Source organism: Pteropus medius, unplaced genomic scaffold (genome assembly GCF_902729225.1).
Source record: "Pteropus medius unplaced genomic scaffold, Ma_sr-lr_union100, whole genome shotgun sequence".
In the NCBI taxonomy this organism is placed as follows: Eukaryota; Metazoa; Chordata; class Mammalia; order Chiroptera; family Pteropodidae; genus Pteropus; species Pteropus medius.
This window is the reverse complement of record NW_024349796.1, coordinates 2,951,628-2,965,453: the sequence shown is the minus strand read 5'-3', so window position 1 is coordinate 2,965,453 and position 13,826 is coordinate 2,951,628. Positions and strand designations below refer to the sequence as shown.

Here is a 13,826-nt window from a genome sequence, read left to right as displayed (position 1 = left end):
ACCTCTTTAATCTATTTGATTTTTGGTATATGAAAATACTACCTGCTTAATTCAATTTTTAAAATGTCTTCTACTGTAACTTAAACCTAGTTTTCACACAGCATGAGTTCATACGTTGTAGTTAAAAACCACTGGCCTACAGAATAACTTTCCGTAACATACTGTGTGTAAAGCCTTTTGTCTCCTTAGGTTCACACTTTGCCACTTCTAGCTTCATACTTTACAAGACTGAATTTCTTGGAGTTCTTCTCACCCATGGCCCTGTGTCATATTTGTGTGTGTTTTACCTATGTCTTCTTCATAGTCATCCGTTAGGAATCAGTTTGTCATCTTCTCTGGGAAGCCATCCTCTACGTCTATGGCTGAGTTAGGTGATTCTCTCATAATACATTGTGTATTTGTCTGTTATTGCTCTTGTCATATTGCATTGTAATGATCAGCTCCTTTATATTATCTACACATAGACATTCAGAGATTTGCTTTAGTTTTTTTTCTTTTTAAAGATTTGCTTTAATTTCTTTCTTTCTTTCTTTCTTTTTTTTAACGGTCTTTGCCTGTAGTGTAGGAGTCATCCCTCAGATAGCTTACAGTCTTTAATGGAAACAGACATGCAGAAATATAACTGACACAAAACAGAATGTAATAAGTGAGATAATGGGCAAGGTCACGGGCCCGATAATGCCCCCAGATGGAGACATTTTAACAGGGCCTGTTTAGGAGCAGCAAATAAGGTGCTCTGTGCTGAAGCAAATATAGCTTCAGCACAGAGGAATTATGGCTCCAGGTGAATAGGGAAGGAAAGGAAGAACAGGGACAGATTGTGAGAGGCCTTACATTCCAGTCTAAGTAATTTAAATAGTATCTTATAAGCAGACTTGGACTAGTGAATATTTTGAACAAGGAATCAACCTGATGTGTTTTAGGATGATTACTTTTATGCTTTCTGTAGGGTGGTTTGGAAAAGGAAGAGATGAGGAACAGGGCACCTGTTAAGATATTTTATACTATAAACTACAGTGTCAGGTGTGGGATCAAAAAAGGAATAGCCAGCGATACAGTTCATTCAACCTTCTGTTTATTTCAGTAAACATTTTATGGGTACCAAACCTTGAGGAGTTCATACTTTGACAGTCATATGTTTGTCTATGATAGATGATTAGATGTATGAGTTCCTTAAGGATTACCTTATTTTGATCTCTTGAATTTAGCACAGTTGGTGATCATATTAGGCACTCAATAATGTAGAGGCATCAGTGGAATAGTACTGGTTAAAAGCCAGGTTTAAGTCCTGGCTCTACCATGGTTGCCTGAGTCCAGTGTAGTAAAGTTACTAAACCTATGTAAATCATAATTTTGTCATCTATAAAATGCAGCATTAGTCAGCTTGGGCTGCCATAAGAAAATACCATAGACTAGGCGGCTTGAACAACAGAAACTTATTTCTCACAGTTCTGGAGGCTGGGAAGTGTGAGATCATGGTTAGATTCTGGCGAGGACTCTCTCCCTGGCATGCAGACAGCACCGTCTCATTGTCTTTGCAGTGGGGAGAGACAGAATAAGCTCTCTGGTGTTTCGTCTTATAAGGGCACTAATCACATCATGAGGGCTCCACCCTCATGACCTCATCTAGACCCAATTAACTCTCAAGGGCCCCATCTTCACATTCCATCACTGTGGGGGTTAGGGATTCAATGTATGAGTTTTGGGGGAGACACAAACATTTAGTCCATAGCACTGTTTTGTATAGTGGTTATGAGAATTAAATAATTATGGACAGCATTTAGCACTGTGCCTCTAACATAAGAAGTCATGTGTTTAACCTGTTATCATTATTACCATTTGGACTTGGCATTACATTTTGCATATGGGGTAATGGAGGAAAACGAGAAACGATTTGGTGATTTTGTTCTTTATTGTTGGAGAATATGTGATAACAATGACGAAGAGAAGTGTAGGAAAAAAGAGCAGGATCGTGGGCCGCTGTGGGAGAGGCTTCCTTCCCCCCGTTAAGAGAGACGGGGAGATGATGCAAGTGTCAGGCTTATAGGGGTAGCCTGAGTCTGTGAGAGTGGAAGGAAAGAGAACCTTGAACGTTCTTTATTTGCATGTGGGTTTCAAATGCAGTTCTTAATGTGTTTTTATTCAAGTCTTTATTTTCTTTTCATTGATCAGGTTGGGTTTTTTATGAGCCTGGGAGAGCAGAAGTGCCATTTAGATCTTTATCCACAAATAATACTAAATTTACTTTGCTGGATTTTGAAAAGTTTCATGTCAGACATTTTGAGTCTTAGAGATATTTAGAGATTTTTAAATTGGAGTGTTATCTATTGCTATCCTCCAGCTTTTAGATTTAGGCTTTCCTCTCAAGTAAATGAATCAAGGCCTTAATTTTATTAGCCTTTCTAGAACTATTAAGAATCTCTAACTCTTTTACTTTGGGCAATAATTGTCTCCACATTTACTTTATAGAGTCCTCTTTGGTGGAGCCCACAGGCCGCGAGGAAGCGCAGGATTCATAAGATGGCGGGCGGGTGAGTCACTGAGAATTTGGGCTGGAACTTGGGGAAAAAAGTGGTAGTGGTTGCTCCTTAATAATAGGAATAAGATATGAACTATAAATTTGGACAGTACATTGTCTTGGTGAAGTCTCTAAAGACAACATAATGGTTTTGAGTTTTTTTAATGTGAATTTTATTAATTTATATTGCATAGCTATGGTGCCATTTATACTATGATTTTATCAAAATTCACACAGTGACTCGGCACACAGTGGAAGGTTTGGAGTTTGGGGCCAAAACGGAGCAGACAGTTTGTCCCAGAGTGTATCTTTTCTTTGGCGATAGTGGTCAGATACATCATTAAATTGTGGTTTAGGGCTTTTCTTTTTCGTTTTAATAACAGAATTTTAATAAACACTATTTTACTTGAGATAAGAAGACAAGTATGCTTCTGGAACCACTGAAATCAAACTTGAGAGAAAGAAAATTAGAAAACTCATGGGGAGATAGTCTAATGAATATTAACATAAAATGATCAGGTGACATTTTCACTCCAAAGAAACGTTATCTCTGCCCAAGATCAACTTTTTTATAATTTTATGAACTCAAAGCCGGATTTTAGACAGTAAAATCATTATATCAGCCATGATATAAATAAAGGGGAAAAGGCAGTAGCAAATTGAAATCATGAAAGCAGTGGAGCCACATAAAAAGAGAAAAGCATAGGGCCTGCATCTGTGGCCCGTGTGTATCTTTCTCAATGTAAAAATAACCGTAAATTGACATACTGGTTTGCTGATGAACTTACTAATTTTCTATGAGTACGTGTGGTAGTATACGTTAGATGAGACTGATTGGAAGTATCATTATGAAGCAGAGACAGTTTGTCCCTAGGTCCTGTTTACTGATCTTTTTCTTGTTCCGTCAGCCTTCTCATTCAGTGGTCACTCTCCAGAGGCCTTTCCCTGTCTTTTCACTGCCAGATGAGTCCCCGTTACTTTTGGACGGTGATAGGTTATCTCTGAAAGATCAATAGACACACTAATGGCAGATTATTTGACATTTAATTTGGGCTTTTGAAAATCCAAACAATTTCCTTATGGTAAAACTTCAGATACTGACGTCCGTCAGGGTGCGGGGGGGATATTTTTAGAGAAGAGAGTTTTTTGACCCCACTCCTTCAGTCACGACCTGTTGCCAGGTAGGAAGGGCATTGCCGCCGCTGCAGGCCTGTCACATGCTAGCGTCTGGCATCCGTGCCGGGCCCTTGATCCACACGGCGCTGTTTGATCTCATCGTGAGCTGTGAGATCAGCGTTCTCATTCACGTTTTACCAAAAGGGAACTGAAACAGGCACAGAGAGTTGAGGTGACCTTCCCAAAGAGGTCACAGTGGAGGCACATATTAAAACCAGGACTTTGACTCCAAAGCTTTTCCCTTTACCCCCAGACCAGCATTTCACAGTTGTTTTACTTCGTTTTGCCCGTACTTTCTTTTGGAGAACACGCAATATCTCGCTCCCAAGAACTCCACACATGCTGTGTAGAGATGGTCCCCCAGCCCTCTTTCCGGTCACCACACTAGGCTCTGCTGCTTGTGGTCAGTCAGTCTCACCGGAACCTTTCGTTGTGTTTTTGCCTCATTAGCAGAGCTGACTGACAACTACAGCGTTCATCTCTAAACACTGAGTTAGGGTTTGTTGTTTAAGCCGATTGGCCAGCTCTGCAGTTTGTACTTAGAGTAAGGTAGCATTGATGAGTTATGTGGGAACTGTAATGTTTGGGAATCACCCCAGCAAGAATTAAGTTTCTTGTTGTTGACACTTGAACAGATGTATTTAGTATTACAAACACTTTGAAAATGTTCATTTAACAAAGAGTTATGAAGTGCTTACTATGTGCCGGGGCTGTGCTAGATTTTATACTAAGTAGGAGGTTTCTACCCTCCATGAGGTGATAATTTAGAAGGGAGACAAACGTGAGGTGGCTTTGAAAATACACTGCAGTAATGACAGGAATGGAGGAGTGTAGAGGAAAAGGGGGGGCACTGAGGAAGGAACAGTTAACTGCTTGGGGGACTCAGAGAAAGATTCAGAGAAGTAGCTTAAACTGAAGCTTGAGCGTATTCGTGATTATAAGAAAATTCATGGTGTGCTTACACACACCGCGCACACAGCGTTTGCACAGACAGCACTTCCCTCACGTGTAAATGCAGTGTTAAGCTCGAACACTCAGCCTCTTCTCTTTCCCCCTAAATCATACGTAATTACGTATATTATCCCCTGGTAGCTTTTAGAAGGCTTCTCATGCAGCCGCTCATTTATTTCCTTTTATTTTTCTGTTCGCCAGCTCCTAAGTTCCTCTGGTGTTTGGAAGCGCGTGGACTGATTTCTGGGCGGTCCGGGGAAGTCAGCCTTGCGTCGATCGCTCTGTTCTGCATTCTTTACAGCGTGAGGTAGAGAGTGAGGGGTCACAGTGGTGGCGGGAGATGATGGCAAGAGGAGAGTAGTGGAACTCGGTAGCTGACTGCTTTATCATTTTTCCTGTCTCACGATGGTTCTCTTCTGTTGAGAATAATTTAAGGACTGAAAGTGTGACTTGCTGTGTTCTTGGGCTGAAAATGAAGTTAGAGGTTGGTCGTCTGGGGGAAAACACTGTATTCAGTGGTATATTGTTTTCTGGCCATTGTGATTATAAGGCTTTGCGTTCCCCTATGATTAAGTTTTCCTATACATGTTTATCTCTGTCTCTCACGTGTGGTTCTCACAGGCACACTGGCAGATGTTACAGCAATTCAGCTCACTCGAGAAGCTACATGATTGCACAGACAGAGCCCTGCCTCAGAAGTTAGGAGAGCTGAGTTCTGGTCCTACCTCTACCTCTAATTAATTGTTCTCTGCCTTTGTACTAGTCATTTAATCTGTTAGGTCTCAGTTACTTACACTTTAAATAATGGGATAGGGTAATGCTCTCTGAGGTGTTGCTCACCTCAAAACTTCTATCATTTTAATATTGACAGGGTATTTATTCAACTGCCACATTTTTACCAAGTGCTTCCCACATTTCAGGCCCTGTGCTAGATGCAGTCAAAAAGAGACTTGGAGGATAGACATGTAGATCAATGGAAGAGACTCTAGAATCCAGAAATAAACCCATACATCTCTGGTCAATTGATTTTTGATGGAGATGGCCAGACCATTCAATGGGAAAGAATAGTCTTGAACAAATGATTCTGAGACAAGTGGATTTCTGCACGCAAGAGAGTGAACTTGGACCCCTACTTCACACTCTATAAAAGAATAAAATGACTCAGAGAATATAAATGTAAGAGCTAACACTATGAACACTTAGAAGAAAATGGGTGAATCTTTGTGACCTTGGGTTGGACAGGGCTCTTTAGACCTCAAAAGCACAAGCAGCCAGTGAAAAATTGATAAAGTAGACTTCATCCAAATTAAGATTTTTATGTGTCGAAGAACACCATTAAGAAAGTGAGATGATCCATAGAACAGAAGAATATATTTGCAAGTCATATATTTAATAAAGATCTAGTATCCAGAACATATTCAGAGTTTTTGTAACTCAACAATAAAAAGACAACCTAGATAAAAAAAAAATGGTCAGAGGATCTGAATTGATATTTCTCCAAAGAAGATACACAAATGACCTATTATACATGAAAAGATGCTCAACATCATTAACCAGCTGAGAAATGCAAATCAAAACCACGTGAGATAACCACTTCACACTCATTAAGATGGCTGTAATCAAAAAGACATAATAAAGAGTGTTGGTGAGGATATGAAGACATTGCAATCCACATACACTGCTGGTGGGATTGTAAGATGATGCAGCTGCTTTGGAAAAGAGTTTGCCAAAACTGAAATGCAGTTACCATACGACCCAGCAGTTCCATACCTAGATACATGCCCGAGAGAGCTAGAGTCATACATTTATACAAAACTTATAGATGAATGTTCAGAACAGCATTAGTTCTAATAACCCCAAAGAGGAAATATCCTAAATATTCAGTGATTTAACATGAATAAACAAAATGAGATATAATCCATACATGAATATTGTTCAGCCAGAGAGCAATGAAGTACAGATACAAGCTATGACGTGAATGAATCTTGAAAACCTTATACTGAGTGAAAAAAGGCACCAAAGGCCACATACTGTATGAATCCATTTATATGAAATGTGCAGGATCAGCAAATCCGTAGAGATGCAAAGCAGTTTCCTGGTTGCTGGGGGCTGGGAGAAGGGAATGAGGTGTGAAGACTGATGGGTTCAGGGTTTCTTTTTGGGGTGGTGGAAAGGTCTGGAAGTAAATAGTGGCGATGGTTGTGCAATCTTGTAAATATACTAAAACCCCAAAACTATACTTTAAAGTGGTGATTTTTATGATATGCAAATTATAAAACAATTTTTTAAAGCCATGGTGCTAAAATAAACTGCTTACATTGATGGGGATAGAAAAGGGTTCCTTGGGAGGCGACAGTACAGCATTTTGTCCTACTGTGTGGAGTTGGGGTCAGAGCGCTGGAATGAGTAATATTGAGACAGAGACCTGAATGTCGAGTTGAAGTTATTCAGGGGAAAAGAGGAAAGGAAACAGGGAAGAGTATATCAGCATTAGCAGCTTAAAGCCAATTTCAACTGTAACAGGCATAAGTTCCTACCTCTGTCACAGCGTAAGATTGTCAAAGACCTTTTTCTGCCTTAAGTAATTTGATTATCCTATAATGTGTATTATGAAAAACATAATATCTCAGTTTCTTCTGGGGAAAACAAAGTACTTATTTTTCATGATTTGATTCTAAATATTTTAAAATTTTAGTCTGTGGCATTTTATAATTTTAAATTTTCATGAGACCAGAGCTAGATTCTAGAAGTTCTTTGTGCTTTTTATGGAATTTAGAAATAAAGAGGAAGAAAAGCTTAAATCTCCTTGAGGAGGTCAAAGAAAGCTCCCTAGAGGGCATCTGATACCCTTAAGGTGTTTTTCAACTCTAAAATTGTGTAATTTACAGTTGCTATTTTCCACAGCACTAGGTATAAATCTGAGTTGCTGCAGAGACGATACGCCCGGCAGGGTACCCTGGCTGTCCCCGTGCCGCCCACGCTGATGAACTTGAACATCTACTTCAACCTAAGTAGTAACTTTGGAATTACAATGAATTTCTTACTTATTGTTCTTAGATTTAGAGATTATTTTTAGATTATCTATTATTTTGTTAGTTAACGTAACCGAAAGGACAATTCAGTAGTGTTCTCCGTGGCTTCATTGAAGCCAGTGCAAGCTTTTGCTGTTCCTGGTTTCTTTGTTTGTTTGTTTTTTTGTTTGGTTAACAATGGAATCAGGAGATGTCGGCACTTAGCACTAAGGTACTATATCGGTTACTTATTTGTTATGTTTATTTTTCTCTTTCGTTCCCATTAAAATGTAAGCTATGCGAGAACAGGCTTTTTTTCCATTTTGTTCATTGCTCAGTAAATAGTTGTTGAATGAACATTGGTAGCCCTAGCAGAGTAGTTTAAATGAGATAGTGGAGGTAGAAGCTGGCTAAGCTGGTTGAGGATAGCCTGGGCTGGGAACTCACAATCAAACAGGAATAAGTGTTTTTTTGTCCCCTTTTAATAAGTTTGGTAAAGAGGATATTTATGAAAATTCTCTTCTTAGTCACTTTTGTTTCTTTTTACTGCTGATAGCTTGTAAAATCTTTTTTAAAATTAACATGTCCTGTCCTCTTAGGTTTCTGAAATTTATATAAGTTTTATAATCATGAAATTTATTTATTACCATAAGTCATTTGATCTCAACTTCTTATGACCTTTTAGATTTTGAGAAAATGAAAATTTTAGATATTCTCTTCTTTAACCGAAATGCAGCTGTGACATGATATTAATAAATAGTTTTAGGCCTTAATTTTATTTTTTAAAACTACGAAGCAAATGTTCACCAAAAGTAAATATATGTGTAAATCAGTTTACATTATTCGAAATTCTAGAATTAGACATCTGTCTAATGAACGCTGTTCTAAATGTTGCTAAATGATTAATAGTAATTAAAAGGTTAAATATAAGCTGAAGAAAGCTTTGAATTTTGAAATGTTTGCAACAGCTAGTAATCTGACTGATGCAGACGTTTTGTCAAAGTTGAAAAAGTTGGAGCTAATTAATTTCTTGGGAGACATATGATGAAATTGTAGGTGTGATAACATATTTGAGTAACATATGGTAGTTATGGGGCACCTTTCTAATGACTGAGCAGCCAGTTAAATATAGACTTTTTTGGTGTTTTTCTTTCATTACCATTCATTATTACTATGCTTTTTAAAATGAATTTTGTTTTTTGGGGGTCCATAGTCAGGATTTAATGATTTGTATTTAAAACATTAAGATGAATGTGTAATTCTATTCTAAATGGCATAAATTTTAGTAAAAAGTTTTCTTAAAGATATAGCCAGTCATTTTTCCCTCAGCATATACTTGTATGAATAAGTAAATCTAACATATGAGGAATTATACTCTGGCAAACGTTTTTCAACTCAGATTACTTACTCTTGAATGAGGACCAAAAAAAGTTATACAGGTACATATTTTTAAAATTTAGCCGTTTTTTTCTTTTTTAAGGATTCGCTATTTATATTTTGACTAATTTCCTTTCATTCTTCCTTCCTGAATATTGCTTGATTATGACAACAGATTAAAAAAGGAATTAATCATCACGTTATAAAATAGTATGTAACACCTTCATAGAGGAAATTGAGTTAAGAATTTTGCAAATAGAGGCAATTTAAATAGTGAGTGAGTTTGTTTTCATTTTTTGAAAGCTAGATTTTTACCACAGTTTATGATTGTAATCTGTTGTACAAGTCTAAAATTTTCTAACTGTCGTTCAGAAATATCCTCAGCGAAATGAGTTTGGGATGAAAAGGCACCTGTTGTGCTCCAGAGGTGCCACCGGAGGGTGTCCAGGTGGATACTCCTGGGGTCCAACACTGTGCCCATTAGATTGATGAAATGAAAAAGCAAGTGAAAGCTGTGCTTTTCCAAGTCTGATATTGAAGCAAAAGTAATATTTATGTCTGAAATGAAATAAACTGAAAGGGAATATAATCTTAGACTTTAAAGGAAAGATGGTGTTTAAGTTCTAGAATTATTAAGGAGATAACTGTAACATTTCTTTGATTTCTACTGTAGATACCACTGTTCAGAATATTACTGCATTTTTGAATATATTTACTTAAAATGTGCACATATTACTCGTTAGAGGATCTAATATCTAGAAACTTCCCAGATTGATTTACTAAACTTGTTTGATATTACCATAATTGTTTTCCTTTGAGTATCCTCTGAAAAATTTTGATATGGACATTTGTCTCATGAATTCTTCCTTGCAATCTGTTGCAAAATTTTCCTTGTCAGTTGACATGCTTTTAGCGAATGATGATAAAGATAGATATCCATGCGGGATTGTTGGAATATCTTGTCCTAGTGGGCTCTGAACTCAAACCTTCAGTTATATAATAAAGATGAACTTTCAAGTGAGTTACAGTGAAGCACTAACTTCTCATTCATTTAATAAATTTGTAAAATTATGATTAGTACCTAATTATCTGTGAACATTCAGTTTTAAAGATAGCAAGATTCCCTGAAATATAGCTTACTGGTTTGAAAAATGACTTTAGGGATTTATTCTGGGGCTATAAACTTTAAGTAATTTAATTGGTAAGATAGTTACGGTGATTAGACTCTCCAGAAACAAAATCCTGGTGGATAGGCTATTTATTCATTTTTAAAAACATGTCTCAGTAGAGTAAAATGATGAGTTAGAAATTACCCAATTGGTTTTATTAATTCTCAACAATAATAAAATATACTTTCAGTTGGGTCATTTTTCTTTATTAGAGTAATAATCCATGTAATTCTGAGTAGCTGCTAGGCAGTTTTTAATGAAGAATGGAAAGATGATAATTTTTCATTCAGTAGGAAAATTCGATATTTGATATGATTTCATAGTTGAGTAATTATACTTAGAAATAGCATTTTTTTTGCTTTCATAAGTTGTTAAAATATTTTCTATTCAGATAAGTCTGTCTTTATGTTATAAACTAAGTAAATGACAGATATCAGATCTATAAGCCAATGTTAAAATTCACCGTAAAATACTTGGCCCCAATCCTGAAAGCCATGGTTCATTCTAGAAATGTTTCTGGAACAGCGAGTGAATGATTTTGGAAGATTAGAAGATTTACATTTTAAATGCAGTGTAACAATTTTTACCTTGCCATGCATAATTTGCATTGCCAGATGTGCTGAGGTTTTAACCATTCACATGGCTTATTTATTTTCTGTACGTACTTAGTCTTGAAGGGACTTATGATTGAAAAGAAGAGTTTGTGAGAAAGTATGTTAGTGGTCTTATTAACAGTGTGGAAAACAGTCCATTTTGTGGAGCATGATGCACTCTGTCACACAGAAACATTTTTTGGATGCTTTCAAAGCCATCTGTAGAGAGTGGATCATTGATTATACATGAGTCAGATAAAAAAGATAATTTTGACATTATCTTTTCTCCCTGAATACCTTGCTTCTGTAAAGTGGTGTGTTAACTTCATCAAATCATTGCAAAGGAATCTCAAAGTTAGCAATTAAAATATATGTAGTAAATTTATTGTTTATGATTTTATCTTAGTATTTTCTGTTGACAATGACAATTTTAAGAACAGATGATTAACAGTCTAGCCTGAGAATAAATGATTATTTTTTTGCCTCTAGGAATGAAAGATTAATTTTAATAAACCTATTTTAAATCTATCCATTTTACATAATTTAGTCACTAAATATATCCCAGAACTTCTCAGAAACTCAGAATTACTATGAAGATATTAAACTTATTCTTTAGAAATTTGGGGGGAACTGTAGATATCTGCTTTATTCATTTACAGTGACCAGGTATACTGACAAAAATCTGTTATTTTGACTTTCAGAAATTGTCCTAGCATCATAATTTCTCATGAGATACGAGATTTGGATTAGTATCAGTAGTTCAGCCAGCAAGAAAGATTCCAGGATAAAAGAACCAAAATTCTGTGCATTCTGTGCATTTTGGCTTCAACAATAGAATACTTATTATATTTATTAAAATTCATGCATATTATTTCTCTTGAAAAAATTACAACTTTATGTTAACTGGTATATCTTCCTAGCTAACGTCGAATCCTTACTGTCTGTCAGGTAGTGCCATGTGCTTTGCAGTAGATGCCTTTTAATATGTTTAAATGGTTAAGGATAAAGCTAAGAAAGATCGTTAGATCTCTGATCATAGTCGTAGGGATGGTTGTTGTCTTACTTGGGCCTAGACATTTAGGTAATTGGGACAGGCCCTTCTCTGGTGCATATTGATGCTGCCGCTGACTGCTGGTGACCCCAGGGATTTGAGAAATCTTTCTCAACTATTGTTCCTTGCCTGACTGAGTTTTTGGGAGACAGGGGAGATGTTCTATCAGCTCCTGAGCTTTGAACTTAATATTCGAAATTCAGTAAGTAAAGTAGAAGGGTTTATCTGAATGAGAGCTGAGTCTGGCCTCAGTCAGCTGTTCCCCATCCATTCATTTGTCTATTCAGTCAAGAAATATTTCAAGAGTACCTACGATGGAGCTTCATAGAAGCGAGGGAGATAGTGAATAAAGAAGATTAATACATAAACCATATGGCGCATTAGACAATAGAGAAAAATCAAGTCTGGGAAATAGGATATGAAGAGTCAAGGTTGACAAGTATGAGAGGGGGTTGTCTGGGTTGAAATTTTAGATAGATTGCCTGAAGGATGTGAGTTAATATCAGCCACGTGTTGGGGACAACCATTCTAAGAAAAGGGGCTAGCTACTGTGAAAACGATTGAAGTATCATATATCCTTTAGAACTTCCTTTAGTATGGTTGGCTGGTGGTAAACTCTTTAGTTTTTTTTTTTTAATGGCAAAATAATACAGAACATAAAAATTACCATTTAGCATTTTTAAGTGTACAGTTTAGCGGCATTAAGGATATTCACATTGTCATGCAACCGGCACCACCGTCCATCTTCAGAAGTCCTTTCCTCCTGTCAAATTGAAACTCTGTCCCCAGTAAACTTTAACTCCCGTTCTCCCTCCAACCCTGGCAGCCGCTGTCCTCTGTTTTTGTTTCTGTGACTTTGAGTACTCTAGGTACCTCGTGTAAGTGGGATCATACAGTATTTTGACTGGCTTATTTCACTTAGCATGTCCTCAAGTTCATCTGTGCTGTAGTCCATGTTAATAAAAGCGTGTGTCAGAATTTCCCTTATAAGGTTCATAATGTTCTGTTGTGCGTTTGTGCCAATTTGTTTATCCACTCATCTGTCAATATCTTTTCATTTTTATTTGTGTGAAAAGGTATTTATTTTGCCTACATCTTGGAGGATATTTTTTACTATGTACAGAGTTCCAGGTTGGGATTTATTTTTTTACTCACTAAAGATATCATTCCTCTCTTTGAGCTTGCGCTATTACTGTTGAAAGTTAGCTGTTAGTGTAGCTAGTGGGCCTTGGAAAGTAATCTCTTTTTTTCTCTGGGTAATTTTAAGATTTTTCTCTTTGTTTGGTGCCTAGGTGTGGATTTCTTTTTATTTCTCCTAGCTCAGTATTCATTAGCCATCTCAAATTACATAGATTAATGTCTTTTAGGACAATTCTTAGCTGTTTGTTCTTCGGATACCCATATTCTTTGAACACATTCTCTCCCCGATCTCCTAGGATACCAATCAGAACTTTGCCAAATCTTCCCTATGCGTCCTGTTATCTTCCGCCCTTTTAGCGTTTTCCATCTTTCTGTCTTTTTGTGCTTCATTCTGGAAAGTTTCTTCTGATGATTTCCCAGTTCACTCTTCGGTGGCATCTAATATGATATTAAACTTGTTCCTCTTCGGTGGCATCTAATATGATATTAAACTTGCCCATTAAGCTTTTATTTTTAGTCCTTGTATATTTCAGTTCTAGAATTTACGTTTTTCAAATTAGCAGTGTCATTTGGATAGTTTTATATTTCAGTGCTGAAAATTTTAAGTTTGACTTTTATCTTCTTGAACATATTAAGCCTAGTTGTTTTATTCACACTCTGTGATACTTTCAGGATATCTGAAATTGTTGCTGTAGATCTGTTTTTGTAACTGGTTGTTTTCGTAGGGTTTTGCTTCTGGTGTCTTGGCTCATCATGTGCTGGTTATAAACACTGTCGTTTCTCATTGTTCACGGTAGCTCGGTTATAGAGAGTGGCTACAGATACTGAATTGCTGCTTTT

At 36.8% G+C, this 13,826-nt stretch overlaps 1 protein-coding gene across 5 annotated transcripts in view; it reads left to right on the top strand.

Moving 5' to 3' along the window:
• The window catches only part of AKT3 (AKT serine/threonine kinase 3), a 264,003-nt gene that overhangs the window by 58,602 nt on the left and 191,575 nt on the right, over positions 1-13,826 (top strand). For 3 of the 5 annotated variants that reach the window (XM_039883229.1, XM_039883227.1, XM_039883231.1), the window contains exon 2: positions 2,470-2,531. The exons of the other annotated variants lie outside the window; for them this stretch is intronic. In XM_039883229.1, coding sequence (XP_039739163.1) covers positions 2,470-2,531 — 62 coding nt within the window. The remainder of the gene's footprint in view (positions 1-2,469; positions 2,532-13,826) is intronic. 5 annotated transcript variants of the gene reach the window in all.